The sequence below is a fragment of the Lates calcarifer genome, linkage group LG16_LG22 (genome assembly GCF_001640805.2).
Source record: "Lates calcarifer isolate ASB-BC8 linkage group LG16_LG22, TLL_Latcal_v3, whole genome shotgun sequence".
Taxonomy (NCBI): domain Eukaryota; kingdom Metazoa; phylum Chordata; class Actinopteri; family Centropomidae; genus Lates; species Lates calcarifer.
Window position 1 is genome coordinate 12,798,815 of NC_066848.1, and position 18,548 is coordinate 12,817,362.

The following is an 18,548-nucleotide window of genomic DNA, read 5'->3' on the forward strand; positions in this document are numbered from 1 at the left end:
TCTGGGAGCAGATTATAGTCCCTTACTGAATAACGCCACCTGAATATCTTCAGCTTCAGTAGTCATGCATAATGCGATCATCTGCTGCTGGTTTATTGGAGGTTCCCAGCAACAGCCAGAAAAAGAAAAACAGGGATGCAGACATTGTCAATTATGCCCGAAAGTTATATAACACACTATCTATAGATATCATGCAGCCTGCTTACAAAATATTTTTAAAAGAAAGCTAAAAATGTATCTCTTCACTTTAGGCTATGACTATGACTTTCCTAATAAAGGCCTGAAATTCTTAATGCATCCCACTTCACACTTATGCACTGCTGCACGTCTTTCACTTCTTTTAAAAGATTTTATTTTACTTGATTCTATACATTCTATTTTTAAAACTTTAGTATCATTATTATTATTAGTAGTATTAAAAAGGAGATACAGTATATGGCCATATCTCTCAAATGTGGGTGTTAACACAGACCTGTGAATGAGACATCAAAGGAACTGCTGAATATGCATGTGCACATGTTGAACACTGACTCATACATATTTGTCTAAGAGCAAAATGAGGGAAGGAAATGTGAGCAAGTAAAACAGGTAAGGAAAGGCTAAAAGGACACCTGAACTTGCATTCAGGTATTTATATTCTTTCCACCGGGGCTGTGCTTTAATTGAACATTTTCTCCAGAGCTTTTGGACTGTGATAGGCTGTGTGCTGGGTACCAATACAGTACTTGTTTTCCAAGTGGTTGGCTTTGCAATTACCCTTATAACTCTTACTGTATTTGGAGTCTGCCACTTGGGAACTGGGCAATAATCCTGAGCCCACAGCAACAATTTCACAGAGACAGAACTTTCCGACAATATTGTAGGGTTTTGGTATAATTGCATCTCATATTTTGCTGCGGGGAGACAAATGTACAGGGTGATAAAGCTATTAACGTATACAGACAAAGTAACTGTGTTTTGCCTACTCCAATTTAACTATATGAACTACACAAGTGTTTCACAAAAACTTAGAACTGGTTCAAATTGCCTCTACACAAAAAGCAATAATTATTAGACATATTAGAGTTCACTTAACACGTTCTAACCAGCTGGACTTTGTGCTCCACTCCTACTGATGGCTGACTTACTGAAACAAAACGAAAACAACAGGCTTTGAGGGAGCAACTCTGCTGTTCTGCTTCTGATACTTAGCTACAACTCTAGAGGTCACCAGATAAATGAGATAGACTTTACCGGGTGCCTTTTATGAGATTAACCGTTTTCCCTCCTGAAGAAATAAAAACTGCCCAAGAGGTTTACTGTTTCAATAATGCTAAGCATGACTCATAATCACAAACATCAATCAAAGTTTATTACCCTCTGTCAAGACAAGAATGTGTTTTGGGTGCTGCCTCTGAAATACATAATCTGAGAGGGGTTTTTGTTCTAACACACCTGACTGTATTAAATATTTCCTTTTCTTTCTGAGCAGAGGCATAAAGGACAAGTTTAGAGTGATCACAGAGGCAAGGGAAGCTACTGACTCTGGGGAAGAAGTGCCAGTATTGTTGTTTTCATCACCTTCTTCCTCCTCCTCATCATCATGATGATTATCACCTTCAGTACTACCACCATCATCATCAGTAACACAATGCTCCAAGTTATTTACCCTTTGAAGGCCCTTTCTACATTTTAAAAAGTCCCCTGACATTGATTAATGTGAAGGGATGAGCCATCATCTCAAATACACCACAGTTTTAATTCTCCAGCATTACTTATGAAAAGGCAAATTATTTATGAAAAGCTCTTTAACTTCAGCAGATGATTCATACTGGTGCAAGTAATAACAATCCATCAAGTAAAGAGCTTGCCAACTGCCCCGGTTTCAATTTTAATACCAGAGTTTGGATATACAACTATTTCTCCTGATCACCCTGCTCTCCCATGAAATATGTACCTGAAGAGGTGGTTTTATTTAGTTTTTGCTTGAATTAAGTACTTTGCTACAAAATGCTGTGCTGTTGCAGGTAACCTATTGTACGCATAGGCAGACACATCCTGAATATTTCAAACTCACAGTCACAGAGTGTTCCTGAGTTTCTCACAAGCTCCTGGGAGGTACCATTAATTGATCATGGACAGAGAGGAGAGCCATCTATTATTTACCTGTCAAATTGTCGCATTTATTCATCATGCAAAACAATTAATGTTTTCTCTGTGTGCACTACAGTTTCTCCATGCTCCATGGTAATAAAACTCGGCTTATTATGGATAAAAATCACATGGAGTTGCTGAATTCAGTCACAGCCAACTAAATTGTTTTGCCTCAAGCCAGGGATGGGATTGGAAATTATTTGTTGGAGTATACAAAGGCTAATAAATGACACACAACAACACATCTGCTACTAATATTTGGCTCTATTATTATGTACTGTACAAGTTATAGTGACTATTTCCATGTTACTAAATTAATGCAGGAGGGGGAAAAAGATGGTCTTAACAGTGTATGAATCTATATCATAATGTATCTGTCTATAACACAGACAGAGAGATGACAGAACAAACAGAGAATATTAAAGAACTAAACAAGTTTGCAGAGTGAGAAATGGAGACATAGACAAAAGTATACAGTGCAATAAGAGAGGAGACAAAAGAGATGAGGGTTTGGGGGGGGTTGCAAGGGCAGAAAGATAAAGTGCCCATGTAGAGAGAAACATGAAACCATTAAGATGGGGAAAAATACAAAGAGGAAAAGAGGGAATGTCCTGTAACTGGGACAGAGGGGAAAAGAGAGACAAAGAGAGAGAGAAGAGGAGAGAACAGAGGGCAGAAGAGGATGAGATGTGGGACAATGATAGATCGTTTTCTGGCAGGCTCAATTTGTCATGCTGTTATTGGGAGGAAAATGGAATAGAGGAGCAGCAGTGAGGGTCAGAGGGAGAGGACAGGGGTCCAGAGGTGGGAGCGCTAAGCCAGGAGGGAGCAACGGCAGTGGACGGTAAGCGAGATAAACTCCACAGACCTCTTCACCTCTGGCCTTCAACAAATGATCACTGGAGTTACAGCGCTCTGATGACTCCATCCCACTAAACGGTGTCCTACTGTATACTGGTGGACTAGTTGCCATTTAAACGTGATTTTGGAATATGCATACTGTATGTGTGTGTGTGTATTTTTGACAATGTACTTTAATGGATGTGGGCAAATTTAAAGCTCAACCTGCAGTTTGCTGGTGTGTATCGGATTATGTATTTTGCTCATATTTGGTTATTTAAAGATACACTTGATTTATGAAAGGGGGAATCCGTGGATTTTATACATCATGTTCAGTTTACTAGTCACAGGGAGGAGCACTCAGTCTGTGAAAACAGTAGTATAATGTGCTCTGTGACTCTAGTGGAGCTTTGTAAAGTCTGAGAGAATAACCTTGATGATGTAACCAAAGTTGGGCTTCGAAAGCCAAATTTAGAACAGAGAGCCTTTGTTACAAACAGGGGATGTGGAGTTTGAAAGACATGGCCATTTATGAGACAGGGATAGTATAACAAAATATGCTGATAAGCTGAATTATTCTAAGTGTAGGATCCAGTCTGGCCCATGCTAAGACAAAGTCATGATGTCTTGACCTTTGCTGCACAGATTTTGAACATTATTTTTATAATCCATTTCTCAGAAGTCAACCCAACTTTATGGAGTTGCAATACCTAATTCCTAGAGTACCCCCTTCAAACAGCTGGTTTAATGTTTCAACACCAATTAGCACCCTTAAATCCCCAAATTTCTTCCTAGCTTACTGTTGACAGTTGCGTTTCAAGACATCAACATAGCCCACAGTTGAATTCTTATTTTGCAGTTTGAGTTTTTGGTTTGATTCCTCATACAGTATCCTGTGTGTGCACTACAGTTTTCAGCTCATTATAGAGAAAATTCTGGAAAATTTGGGGGCACTTTTGGGAACAACAAAAAAATCAGGGAGTGTTGCTTGTATTGGCATACATGCATTGCATTTGGAGTTTCTGGCTGAGGCTAATTTCTACTGTCCTTGGTCAGCTGACAAATAAAATATATTGCAGCTTTACATAGCCTGGGAATTAAATTCATATACTAAAAATATGCAAATAAAATAGTTAATACATATATAGAAATCCCATGATGTGAGAACTTAATAGTAAAACTTTATAAATAAATGTAGAACTGTTTTTTTTATTAACTGTTTTAGACTCTATATTTGAACACTGTATGAAAACTATCATGTTCTGAACCTAAAATATGCTGAAAATGTGTTTTAATTATAACTGGGGACATCTTCTCCATCAATCAAAGTGGATACTTTCTCTGAAGAATAATGCAGTAAACAAGATCAAATTCTCAGACTGTATCCACTGTCTGTTTATCCAGTACAGATTATCTTGATAAAAAATGGGTTCTCATAATGTGTCCTCTGTTTAAAACTTTACCTGCACTCCCCCGCTATGTACTGGCCATCTCTACCTTGTTGCTTTGTTTGTCACATCTAGAAATTCTTCCAGCATCCCCTTCCAAATGATGCTACTTGACCAGTAACACACTGTGGCCTTCATTTGTATTCTGCTTCCCAGTCTAATTAAATCTTCTGGGTGGCTGCAAGTGTGTTTTTCTATCATGTTTTTTTTTTTCTTCTTTTTTTTTTTTTTTTTTAAATCAGGCTGAGAAGTACTTTTGGAGCTTTTTAATTATACCTGGCCTCACTCATTAGCACTAAGGGAGGGGGTGTAGACAGAACTGGCAGTGATGGATTTAGGGAAGGAATGAGGGGTGAGGCAGTGAAGGCGTGCATGTATTTGAGCATCCTTCTGTGTGTGTGCATGAATGCAAAGGCTGTTGTTTGTGCCAGCACTATGCTCCCCTGCACCAACACCATGCTCTCCGTGTCAGGTTAATGAGTCATGCTGGGATAAACACTTCCAGGTCATGCCCGGCTTTATTTTGTCTGAGGGAGCGGTGAAGTCCAGGTGCCAAGACACAACTGTGCTGCATGCTGGAATATTTAGAAAAATGTGTGAGAGGAAAAAAAAAACAGACTAGGTAAAATGAGTGCAGCTACAAGGCTTTACTGATAATCATTATTTTTGATATTATATCATATCTTATTAAGTTGTGTGTCACCATAAAAGAAGAAATACTGTCAAAAAGTGGAGCAGCAATAAAAATGGGGGGGGAAATTGGAAAAAGTAAGCAAAAGAAAAAAGTACTGGGCACAGGAAATGAAGACAGTCTAGACACAGGGGATAATAGCTCTTACTGCTGAGAGGTGCTGCAGGTGGAAAGTGGTTTAGGATCTTTTCCACCATTTGATAACAAGTTAAAGTGCTGCAAATAATAAGAAGGAATAACATTTAGATTGAAATATGGCAGATAAGTCTAAATAACTAATTTTAAAATTCTGACACTTTTTGTATGCCTGCAGTCTATTATTTGGACACTTTTAAAAATCATACGTGCACCCTGTCATCATTACATTAAAATACTTCTTTTTCTTTCATAAAGTTCTCAACCTGTGACATTGTGACTTTGACAAAATCAACTGGAAGGACACAGAAATGTTGCAAAATGAAAGCTTAATGGCTTTCATGCAAGAAAGATGTGGGTAAAAGTGTGTGAGTCATGTATGTTTGTGTATGTGTACATGTGTGTGTGCGGTGCCCCACAAGCTGTCATGTCAATTGCACTGAGTTCCCCGAGCAAGGAAAGCCATCATCACTGTCTTTTTCCAAAGCACCCCATAATACCATGTCAACTCAGGCTGCTTTTAAATCACCGTCCACAAGCACTTGTGACAATAAGACAGAGGAGTCCTTGGCATCAAAACACAATTCCCAGCAAGGGTGAATGTGTTTATTACATCTCACACTCAAGTGTCATGGGGGTCCATTTTTAATCAGTGATTCATGTTCTCAAGCCTTCACAAGTGTATCTGTTTCCAACACCACAACCTCATATGCCATGCAGTCAAAAGGGTTCACAGACATGTTCTGGAAGCCCTTCAAGAGAGATTTGCTGAACTCTTGCTGACGTTATCCTGGGACAGGGCAAGCAAAATGATGCTTCTTGCCACAAGTTTGCTGAAAGAGTCCAGCTCCAGATATTTTGCTTAATTTGGCATTTATATCTCCTCCTTCCCTCTGAAATAAATATTTGGATGTTGAACAAAATGTTCCACTTGGCAGAGAAAAGAAGAAAATACAGTAATCCATTTTGAATCCTTTGGTAGTTCACGGGGAGCCCTGCTGAAACTAATGTCTGCTTTAAAAACGGTTCTCATTCAGGATGGAAAACCAAATATACAGTAAAAAGTAAAAAGTACAGTTTCATCATATAGTGACAGATTCATGATATCTGTGTTTCAATCTGGGGTTTTGTGACAAAGCTGAGGAATGATAATATTTACTCTCAAAGACAGGAGGTCTATAACACAGTATATCCCCCACTGTTGAGACAGCAGTCCTGACAATTTTTTATTCCTGCGTAAACAGAACTCAAAAATAAGCAGGACATTCTGCACCAAAACTGTCTGCAAATGTCACAGTCCATTATATGAAAGAATTTACCAGGAAAACATTGTCGAAATAGTGTAAAGAGTATGACTAATAACAGGGGTAATAATGAGGGTCCATTAGAAACACTTGAATGGCCTTCGCAAATTCAGATTACGATCATTCTGAGATTTTCTGGGCAATTTTGAAAATGTCACCAGATGATCTTGTAGTGAATTCTAAAGTAGACTTCTCATTCTGGTTTAAGGAGAGAGATGGTAACCAAGGTACAATATAGTCTACGCTGATTTGTTTTAGAAAAACAAACTGCACCTTCCTCCAGCTGTATTCATTTCACCTGTCACTGTGGCAGAAAGGTATGATAAACTTTTGAACATGTTTTCATCTTTCCCACATTAGATGTGCAACCTGGGAAGAATTCACACTTTCATAAGCTGCAGATTAAAATGTTTACAGCTGTCAAAATCCATTCCTTAATTAGTTCTGAACAAGAAAGTCATCTTTTCCCACCGGTTTTAAAATCCTCCTCTCTTTTGTGGGTACTGTCTGTTGGCTACCACACTCAGGTCCGATCTCTCAGCTCTCATCTCTTTTGTCTCTCTTCACTGCTATCTCTTCCATTAGATTCCACCCATTACTGTTTCATACAGAGGTGCTTTATAATGTTGGAGGAGCCCCTTCTAGCTCCCCATCTCTTTCTCATCTATGACCTTTCCTCCCTACATCCATCTCCCAATCCTCTGCTTCTTTATCTGCTTTTATATCCCTTTCAGTTGTGCTCTCTCTCTCTCTCTCTCTGTGTGTGTGTGTGTGTGTGTTCCTGTCTTCCTCTCTTTACCCTCCTGCCACCCTGTGCAGCATCTCTTTCTCCCCCTCGCTTTCCCTGGAAGCAGGCAGCAGTGCTTGTCACTCTTGTAGTTTGGTGTCGCCGCCGCACAGGAGGCAGGCCTCACCCAGCCTCTGCGCTCCATCTATCAACTGGCCTGCAGAGCTGGCACGCCAACTGACACCACCCATTCTGTTTCCCCTCACATCAACACCTTTAGGAGGACACCTTCCTGCAAGCATAGCAAGAGGAGATGAAACAGAGACTAAGGAAGTATTTCACTTACATTACAAAAGCTGATGCTGACTAAAATACCCCCAGGCCTATGAGACTTAATCCATAACTGTAACTTAAAAATGCTTGTATGCATGCATTACTAATAATAGTACACTCTAAATATATACTTGTATTATATATTTAATTTAATTTAATTTAATTTAGTCTTACCATTAAGACATACGATTCATTTTCAGAATTCACATTCAGTACAGGTATTCCAAATAGCTTAAAACGTTTTAATCAGCGTTGGTGAAAATGAAATACTATCTCCAAAAGCCAGAACCCAGAGAGCCAAAAATCTAATTTGGGATTCTCCAAGATATATAGCTCAGAGCTGCACCGATGACAATTAATTGGAGAGTGACTTTGGTAACTCATAAAACGTGTCAATTTTTTCTACCCAAATGTGCATCGTTTTATGTTAGTGATTTAGCAAATGCTCACTAATACAACCCAAGGACACAGGAATGGGACAGCTGAAAGCTTAAAATGCCACTTTATGGACGTCTAAAGGGCTCGCGTGACTCATGTGAAGTTCCCCTATCATGAAGGGAGCAGAGAGTAGTTGGGTGTCAGGAACGAGGCGGCACAGAAGCTGACAGAAGACGCTACATCCTCTCATGGCCAAAGTGAACAAGAGACGAGATGGCAACTGTCTGGACAGGGAGAAAACACGAGCTCTGAAATTTCAGCATAAAACCGCAGACACTGTCAGTGACATATGCATCTTGTGCAAAGTATGAGAAATGACTGTAGCCTGAGAGTAGACTGGAAAAGTGACAACTGACTTGTGACAGAATATGTTAGTCTGGGAAGCAGAGCATCATCAGAGTAGGGGAGAACAGAACAGAATATGTGACTTAGGATGACTTTTGGTAATACACGTATGTCCTTTATTACTGTTCAGGTGAATTAAGAAGTTGAATGAAAGTTATGAATATGGTCTAGCTATATTAGTCCTATGATGAGCTGTCTGCCTGACAAAGGTGACTCTTTTTCATCTGCCCAGTGCACTTTGGGAAATTTTTCCCTCTCAACCGTCTGACCTTGTAGAGAAATAAGTAGGCGTGGACAGATTACCAGAAATTGGAGATCTGCACGCACACATGTAAAAGACGCCCTGCACACACAGGAGCAAGATACCCAGACTGAAAGAGATGTGGCTGAGTCATCTGTGGTGGTTTTGTGTCTTTGTGGTCTTTTGCAGCTCTAAATCATTTTGTGTATATGTTTTTGCACCTCTTTTGATTGATTTGCATCTCTTTGCATTTATTTTGCATCTCTTTGTAGTTGTATCATGTCTCTCTGTAGTGGTTTTGTGTCTCTTTGTTGTTGTTTTATGTCTCTTCATTGTTGTTTTGTGTCAGCCTGTAGTCATTTTCCTCACTCTTTGTGCTTAGTTTGCATCTATTTGTAGTCATTTTGCATCTCTTTCTTGTTGTTTTTCATCTCTTTGCAGGTCGTTTTGTGTCTCTTTGTAGATTTGTTCAGTAATCCATCCACGTAAGTAAGTATCGAATATGAATAAGTGTAGAGTAGAACAAACAAAAAAAGAAAATAGTGGAGCTGAACAAACTATGAAATGCACAGCTGACAAATTCAGAAGAGAGCAGGAAACAGAGCAAGTCTCTGGTGAACAGCATCACTAACCTGCTACAGCAAATCGACCTCACATAATTTCAGTAACAATACTTAACACTGCCTTGATGCATTTTGTCATGCCTTGCACAAATCGTTTGAGACAACCAATACCATTAATCCCAGTAATTAACCACATTTATTAACATTGATATTATCATTAAGAAAAAAAAAATTGTCGTCTGTGATGAATTTTTGATCTGGCTTTCTGTCAACTTGTTGTCACCATGGCAACTTTACTTTTTTTATTTTTTCTTTTGTGCAGAAACAGTTCAGACTGTTCAGACTACTTAACTCCCCAAAGCATCATCATCATTCTCCATTCAGAAATTAGCATATTTACATTTTCTCCCCAGTATCTCTGGTGGGGGAGCAGGGACGCTCTGTGGCAACAGTAACCAAGGTATTAATAAAGCTTTGATGAATTAACAAATCTCCACCACTTCTAATGTATTAACATATTCACAGAAGCATTTGGGAGCTGTGTTGAATGTGAGGGTGTGCTTATTTCTTAGTCACCAAGATACCCCATGTTAATTGTACAAGGGATGATAAAGAATATAATTGATAAGATTAAATGCAATCTTATGAGAAGAAAAGATATCTACAGCAGTCTCTGTGTGTGTATGTGTGTGCATGTACTACGACTGGAGTACTGGAAAAGATCAAAGCAGTATGTCATTAATGAAACTTGAAAGGCTTGGTGTACTCACAACCTGTCACTGATTTATTTGTCTACAAGTACTTCACTCTTACACTAACAGTAGGGCATTTAAAAGAGGCTAATTGGAATGCATGCAAGATTTTGAGTTACTCTTTTGTGTGGTATATTATAGAAAGGTTAAATGAGTCCGTGCAGAACATTTGAGACATGCATTGATGAACAGAAGGCCATTGAAATTAAAACCTAAAGAAAAAGAACCATATCCAGAGTTTTCCCTTCCATTATAACATGCAACTTGTAAGCAAATGAACAGAAAACTATTCTGGGGAGAAATGATACTGTATTGAAATAAGGTTTTAAAAAGTGGGGGTCATCTTGTATGTGAGGATGAAACAATTACATGTTCATTACATCAGATAATCTTTCTGAGTGGGAAGAGTGTTGCATTATGGGTTGTTTGTAGCTTTAATGTGTCTAGGCTAGCAAGTGTTTTCAAGTCTTATAGTGAGTCCTTCAGAATTAAGTCAATTGTTTGCTTAGCACTATTTAACCTGAAGGAGATTATAAAGGCTGGTGTAACATGTTTTGCTGCCATAGAAGAAAAAAAAAAACCATGACAAAAAGAAGTCCTAGTATCTCCTGACATCTTTACTCTAGAAATGAACCAAGGAGAAAATCTGTCAAACAGCCAAGAATTACAGCTGTCATAGAGGATGTGCTCACAAAGACACTGTCAGAGAAAATGATTTTGAGAGAGGAATGAGACTGAGAGAGGAATCAGCTCACGACAGTAACTCCTTCAGCTCGCTTGCAGCTACACCCATTGAGAAAGTGACCTGCCTACAGATGTTTGACTGAGCAGAAATTTTGGTAAGTAGCCAAACGCTGTCAGATGTCTATAGATGTCTATGGATAATAAAATTGCAGTTCAAATCCATTCACTATAAGCCTTGTTTTACCAGTCGTATTCTGTCTGGCGCACAGTGTGATCCCTCACAAAAAACAAATTTTTCTCCATAATGCCTGAACGTACTGTGAAAAACAACAACTTGTGTTGTTTATAAATATTGTCAGTATATTATATAGTAAATAAGGGGACTAGAAATCTATTGTGGACAGGACTGCATTACATACAGCGCAGTCCTGCCACATGTCTCAGAAGGATTCTCTCTTATCCTCCAGTGGTCTTTAAATACGAGCTCCAAATGCAATAAAAAGACAAAATATGGACATATATTTTATATTCTTTTTGTAAAGCATTTCAATCCATCATCATGATGTTTTAGTTCCCTCCATCTATACTCTAGCAATGACTCATCTTCACTAAGTGAGATGGATAAGTATCCTTATTGTGGCTTATAGAAATGTCATATCTCAGACCTTAAGTTTAGTCTTTCTTTCATGAGAAGTGACATTAAAGGAAATGTGAAAAAGATTTTCCAACAAGAGAAAATGCCCTCAAAGTGCCCAGGAGAAATCAAAATGAAAAAAGACCAAAATCAAACATTGGGCTCAATAAATTGCTTCTTTAAAGCAGCAATTAAGAAGATGCAAGTAAAGCTTAAAAAGAGAAATGCTATGGCTGTTAACTCTAAATAGACATTTAAAATATTTTACATTACATTTATCATATGATAACCTATTTTGCAATTATCTGAACTGCCTTCTACCATATATATATATTCAAGTGGAATTTCTGTACAAATTCAGGCTCCTTCGGCTGATTTGAATAAAGTTAAATTTCTGAATATTACTTTCATCAAATGCTGACACATCACAGACACTTCACGGTGTTAATTATTATAATATAAAATTCTACATTCTGTATTGTGTTGTGAAAATCTTCAATATTTCATCACTGTTTCACTGTCCTTGCCATGAACTCCAGTGTGTTACGCTGATTTTAACTACTAAAATTATGATATGAAAGGAGCAAACAGAGGAAAAGGATAGTAACAGCTTCCAAGTCAGAACAGCATGAGCTAAGAGAGATGCAAATCCTCTGTGGCTCCACATAGTTGACTTTGACTTTGCTGAACTTTGCCTGGGGTTATATGCAATGCTGCTGATCAGAACAGTAAACAAACTCCCTTCACTAGCAGTGCAGTGAAGACTGAATGAATTACTGTAGAAAAAAAATTATACATTATATACATACACATTATATATATATATATATATATATATATGTGTGTGTGTGTGTGTGTGTGTGTGTGTGTGTGTGTGTGTGTAACATCTGATGCAGAATATTGGCACCTGAAATGTGGTTTTCTTTGGGCCAACTCAATATTGAAGGCAAAACACATCTCAGTCTGATCTCTGCCATCTGCTTTGGGTTTTGTCAGAACTCCACACGGGTGTAGGCAGGCAGTTGCATCTTGTTTCATCAGTTTTAACAAGGGAAGGGTCACTAGTGTGGAAGTGGCAAGTTTCCAATGAGAACTAAACAATTTATCTCCTTTTCCTAAATTATTTTGTCATGTTTTTCATTTACTACAGTTGAGACAATGAAATGTTTGATCAGATTAAGGGTGCCAGGAGATGTGTTTCTATACGTGTGTCATCATCTTTATTGAATAAACGCTTGTTTTCTGTCTGTCTTTGTGAGTGTCTGTCTGCCTGTGTTGCTGATCCTGAAGAAAAGTCTCAACAAGGTAGCCTACCTGGTGGATGAACACCTGTGCACCACGGGGGCTCATGAGCAGCACAGCCCGCCGTAAAGTGTCCCGATACCGGTTGAGCTCCTCAGTGCGCATGGTGTTGAAGAGGTCAGTAAAGACACGGCTGACATTGCGGTCCACCCTCTGCAAGGAAACATCCAGACCCAGCCGAGAAGCCTGGTCCATAAAGGTTTGCAAACCACGGATATCTGAAGGAGGAGAAACAAGGACAGGGAATTGGTGGCGGGAGGGAGTGAGGTGGGATGGAAGACACAAACAGACAGACGCAGAGTAAAAATAACACTTTAGGCAGGTGCTATGTTAGACAGAACTTAAATTTAAACAGAATTGCAGGTAAACAACCTGTACTTTCAACACCTGCACATGCACTCTGTATTTTCAGGCTTCATTCCAAGGGCTTCAAGGCAGGTTTCGTTCTTTGCTCCTGATCTAAAGCATGACAAAACACAACAAGCACTCCTGTCTCTCTGTTTCCTGGGGTTTACAGGATATGAAACTGCAGACAGGTGTTGCTGTCCCTGGAGATCCATGTGTGTGTGTGTTCGCTACAGAGGAAACCACTTAAAAGAAGCCTGCGCAGCACACACAAATCAAAGGTGATGTGCAGCAGAGGGCTCACAATGAGCACACCAATCCCAGCAGTGACAGGAGGAGCAGCAGCCCAGCATGTGCCAAGTCATGCCGCATTGTTGAAGAGAGGTTAGGCAAAATCACTAGGGCCAGACCTCTTTCTGCATCCATAATGGATGGGTGTGTGTGTGTGTGTGTGTGTTGTGTGGATGGGTTTTCCCCTGTTGCAATGCTGGAGATTTGATGAGTCATCGAGTGCTCTAGTGCTTTACCAAAGAGAAAAGACAATAGACAGAGGCAGAGAGAGGCTCGAACATACATATAGTTGCCACATAGTTTTTAGCTGCTCGGGGGCCAAAACTGGAAATCAGGCTAATAGGAAAGCTCTTAACCTGGTATGAGCACTGAAGCAACATATGGGTACATCGCCCCTGTTTCTATGACTACAACTTGGGGCAAACTGAAGTAGCAATATGACTAAGTGCCATCTGAAGCAAATCATAAAGAATTAGATGCGATATTCGATTTTTCCTGCCATTGTTGTATTACAATTTATTCCTCAGGTAATATAAATACACACAGTTGCCGCTGGATTCTCTTCAGAATAAAAATGTTCAAAGGGCAGAACAAAACATGAAATTAAATCATTCATCATTCTGAAGCGTCGCCAGACTCTTACTGCAACTCTCTCCTTTTCAGACACACACTCTCACATACCCCTTTATTTCTGTCTCTAAATTGAAATGGTTATCCTTGGTGATGTTACTTAGAATACAATGGACAAAAGCTCAGCCTCTGAGTAATCCCTCCTTTTGTTGGAGCACAAACACAATTTATAAGTTAATCACGGTTCTCCTCTGTCCCACGACTGGACCATTGCAATTAATTTTGGCTACAGTATTTTCTATATACAGCATTCAGCTGCAGTAACATTTGGGAATATTGACTCTACTAAACATAGAATCTGATTCAATATTTTTTCTGTTCCTCAGTGTGAGCTCTCTGTATTACACGGAACCCACAGAATTTAAAAGGGTAAATCTTCAGTAAATCTGTGGCATCTCTGCAAACAAATGACTAACTCTCACACAAAAATTAACAAGTTGTGGTGCTGAAGACTATTATTTTTAATCTCATCTAGTTCAGATTGGATCAACACAGCAAGAGATCTGGGGAACTGGCCAAAAAAGGCAAACAATTCTTAGCAGAAACATAATGTAGCTGTTGGATGAAAACCTTGTATCTCTCAAAAGGGAAATAGAGGAAATATACAACAAACAAACAAGACTTTTAAATCCCATGAAGATCCAAGGGAAAGCTACCATGCGATAACTACTCTAAGACTCCGATAGAAACACTGGACTTCAAAGCCGGCGTTCCAAACCCGTAGCAGGCTTTGCCACGGGGCAACCGTGTCAGCCATGGACAGGGCTGCAGAAAAGAGGATTAACGTGGAATTAAAGGTCTGATTTCTGGACATGTTTACCCAAGCGTCATTTCTGAACACAAATCTGCCTCTGAAAGTTTTAGATATCAAAACTTAACCCTTCTCTGAATGAGTATCCTGTTCACTCACTATTCTCTCATATGTCTTTCTGTCCCTTACCTATCTTCTGCTCAACAGTATGTATCTGTTTGAGAGGACAAGAAAGATAGATCAAGGGAGACTGAGAATACCCCATGAAGTTGCTCTTACATCCTTTTCTATCTTACTTGAGTTGTAACTAAAGTGGGACTCCCTCTCGGATTGGAGCAATGCAGAAATGAGCATATCATGATCAAAGGGCTCAGAGGTTTTTTACTGAGCTGTCAAGCTGTGTTGCAATCCAAGCGGAAAAGCCTGAGAAATGGCTACACTACCAGCCTGTGTTTACTCAAAATTGAGATGAGTCTGTTAAAGCAATTACTGTTATTCTTGCAACAATAACATCAGTTAATTATATGCAATACATTTTTTTTTTCATTTTGCCAATGTATCAGGCGTTGAGTGTGCTATGCACTTGCACAAGAGCAATTAGAGAAACACAGAGAGAAAGCAGAAAGAGAGGAATTACTGCTTCCGTTTCAATCCCCCACCCTTTTTACTGACAGCACATCTCTACTCTATGGTAAGTATTTTATGTGTAATTCTATTAAGCTCTGAATAAAAAGAAAACAAAATATATCAAAAATATCTTACAGCATGGTTATGAGATCCATACATTATATCCAGCAGAAAATCCGTCAGTCATGATCTCTGCTCTATCTTATATCCATTCAGTTGCAGATGAAGTGGGCCACATTCTTCTCTGTTGCTAATTTCTTTCCACCAAAAAATCCTAGTTTCTTTGTAAAAAGGAGATTTGTTCAAACTAATTTTTACTTGGACACTGGCCATATGCATCCAAAAGTTTGTTCCCCACTGCAAGAAGGCAGTGATAAATCCAATTAACACCAAATGAGGACCTTGTGGCAACAATGCAAAGCTTAGAAAATGTTTCTCGTAACAAAAGAGTTCAGAGGAAGGAGGTAAAGAGATAAATTAGTCAGTGCTTATGCTACCAGCCCCTCAAAGTAACAAAACAAAAGTTGAACAGTTGAACCACTGAGGGTTCCTGCTGGAAATAGTGTTTATAAAATTTAATTTTCAGTCGGATTTTTGCATTTTTGGTAATGTTTTTTGTTTGTTTGTTTGTTTGTTTTTTAACCCATTTTTATTAGCTAAAATAAACACCAGGTTTTAACTGAAAAATGCAAAAAACATAAGCTCTGTCCAAAAGTGACATAACATACTCTGGAAGCAGAGTAGCAGCATTTTAGAGGACATGAGAAAACATCTATGGGCTAAAGCAGAGAGAGAAAATGACTCATTCAATCAATGATCAGAGAATGCAAACATACAAATTTTTTTCTGTACATGTTGATCGCATTTAGTCGCTCTGATCTGTGAGCAAAACACAGGTTTGCTGCTTTGGTGCATGTAATAGGAATGTGTGCACATCCATGGTCTTTGTTAGCCTGTATGCATTTACATCATATATTAAGAACTGGGTTGTAGAGATAAATAAAACCAAACACCTTGCAGAAGAGAAACACAAGGTGAAGAAAAACTTATTATGTTTTTACACGTGTAACAATCCATGACAGTGTGTGAAAAATAGTCTGTCACAGCATTGATTGAACAGCTTCTAGTATTATGAAAGGCAGGTCCAGACTGGTAGGTCATTGGGACAGGGCCAGCTGATTGATGCCAACGGTCAGAGGTAAAATTCTAAATGAGACACATAAGTCAAAGGGGAAAAAAAGTAGCTACATTCACTCAGATCAGTACCTACAGTGCCCCTGCTTTTAACCCCAAAGAACCTCTTAAATAAAAAAAGACAATTCTAGAGTTCGGAGAGAGCATGTAAAGACGAGACATGCCCTCAATGGTGACCCCTCTAAATGCTGCAGAATTTACACTGGCAAATAAGGGACAAGGTCAGTGTTGAATAAAATAAACATGCTAGCTTGTAGCACATCAAGGTGAGCGCCATACTTGTCCAAGCTGATTACGAAAACAAGAAACAAAAAACCCTGTCTGGGTCTAACTGTATTATTTACACTGATTGAGTATTTTAATAGGAACACCCATACACCTGTTTATTTGTGCAAGAATCCAGTCAGCCAGTCATGTGGCAGCAGGACAATGCATACAACAATGCAGATAAAGGCCAAGAGCTTCAGTTGATGTTCACATCAAACATCAGAAACTGGAAAATATGTGATCTTAGTGACTTTGACTGCTTGATTGTTGGTGCCAGACGGGCTGGTTTGAGTATTTCTGAAACTGCTCACCTCCTGGGATGCACAGCATTCTCTAGAGAGTGGTGCAAGAAACAAAAAACATTCAGTGAGCTGCATTTCTGCGGATGAAAATGCCTTGTTGATGGGAGAGGTCAGAGAAGGGTGGGCAGACTGGTTGGAGCTGACAGAATGGCTGTGGTAACTCAGATAACCACTCTTTCCAACTGTGGTGAGGAGAGAGGCATCTCAGAATGCACAACACGTCCAACCTTGAGGCAGATGGACTGCAACAGCAAAAAACCAGGTTCCACTCCTGTCAGCCAAGAACAGAAATCTGAGGCTGCAGTGAGCACAGGCTCACCAAAACTGGACAGATGAAGACTGGAAAAACGTAGCCTGGTCTGATGAATCTGGATTTCTGCTGAGGAATGCAGATGGTAGGGTCAGAATCTGGTCCTCTATGGCCTTCCCAGTCAGCAGATCTGAATCTAATAGAACACCTTTGGGATGTGGTAGAACGGGAGATCTGTAGCATGAATGTGCAGCTGACAAGTCTGCAGACATTAAGTGATGCAGTGAGTGTATATTTTGGCTAAGTAGTGACAGTCACTGACCTTACCTGGAGTTTTTATTGAGGTAAAATTTCACTGTTGCACATCTTTACAAATAAGGATTTGTGTTTTTCTGCTTTAGGAAGAAGGGTAAATTATTTTCTGAACATTTACTATAATTTATATGAACATAAAATCACTACAAAGCCCCAAAGTTTTGTCCTCAGCATTGTTTGGAGATAGAAATCTATTATCATTTAACTGTAGTCCATTCACATAGCAAGTTTTAGAAAGCAGCTTTTTACTATTACACTTATGGTAGGCATGAATATATCCCATCACTTTTTCTTTTGTTGGTCAAAGACCATAAAAACTGAAGGAAAGCACTGTCAACAAAATGGTTCCAATATAAGCAGTCTGGCCCGAATGTGCAGAGCAGGCTGGGCTGAATTATTATCTCAGTCTGGGCCCGGTAAGTGGTCTCAAAGATACTGTACAGTGATTGCATATTTGGCTTGCAAGTTTTAGTATGAGAGGGGAATAAAATTAATTGCCCTACTCAAGTTTGGCTCGCATGCTTTTGGGATGATACAATACTGTGTGTTTAGAGGGAGGCCAGTTAGGCCAGAATGCAACAATTGGAATGATAAAAATGTAATAATAATAATAATAATTTAAAAAAGCAATAAACTAGAGTCAGGTATCAATAAAAACAGAAAAATTTGCCCTGCACAAGTCTGTGGGTTTAAAATGACAGGAAAGAATTACAGGATTTTTTTGTTTCTCTTTCTTTTTTTTAAAATGAGGTCAGGTTTAGGGTTGAAATAATCTGTTGATATTCAGAAAACTGCCCCAAGACATTTAGTTAAACTTCTATGTCTATGCAAATCAGGTCTTACCAATTATTTTTCTCTCTTAGAGAAAGGTAAAGTACTTCTGTGTGGTCATGCAGGATTTATTCCTTAATTTCTAACTGGTAGTCAAGCTTTGTTAGCAAGGAGAATAATGGTGCAACATCCATATACAATATCAGCTCATTTCCTATGTCCTATAATTTTCTAC

At 39.0% G+C, this 18,548-nt stretch overlaps 1 protein-coding gene across 1 annotated transcript in view; it reads right to left on the reverse strand.

Moving 5' to 3' along the window:
• Window positions 1-18,548, reverse strand: part of grid1a (glutamate receptor, ionotropic, delta 1a) — a 205,176-nt gene that overhangs the window by 54,417 nt on the left and 132,211 nt on the right. Inside the window, 1 exon segment of the mRNA XM_018696973.2 lies at window positions 12,583-12,788. Coding sequence (XP_018552489.1) covers window positions 12,583-12,788 — 206 coding nt within the window.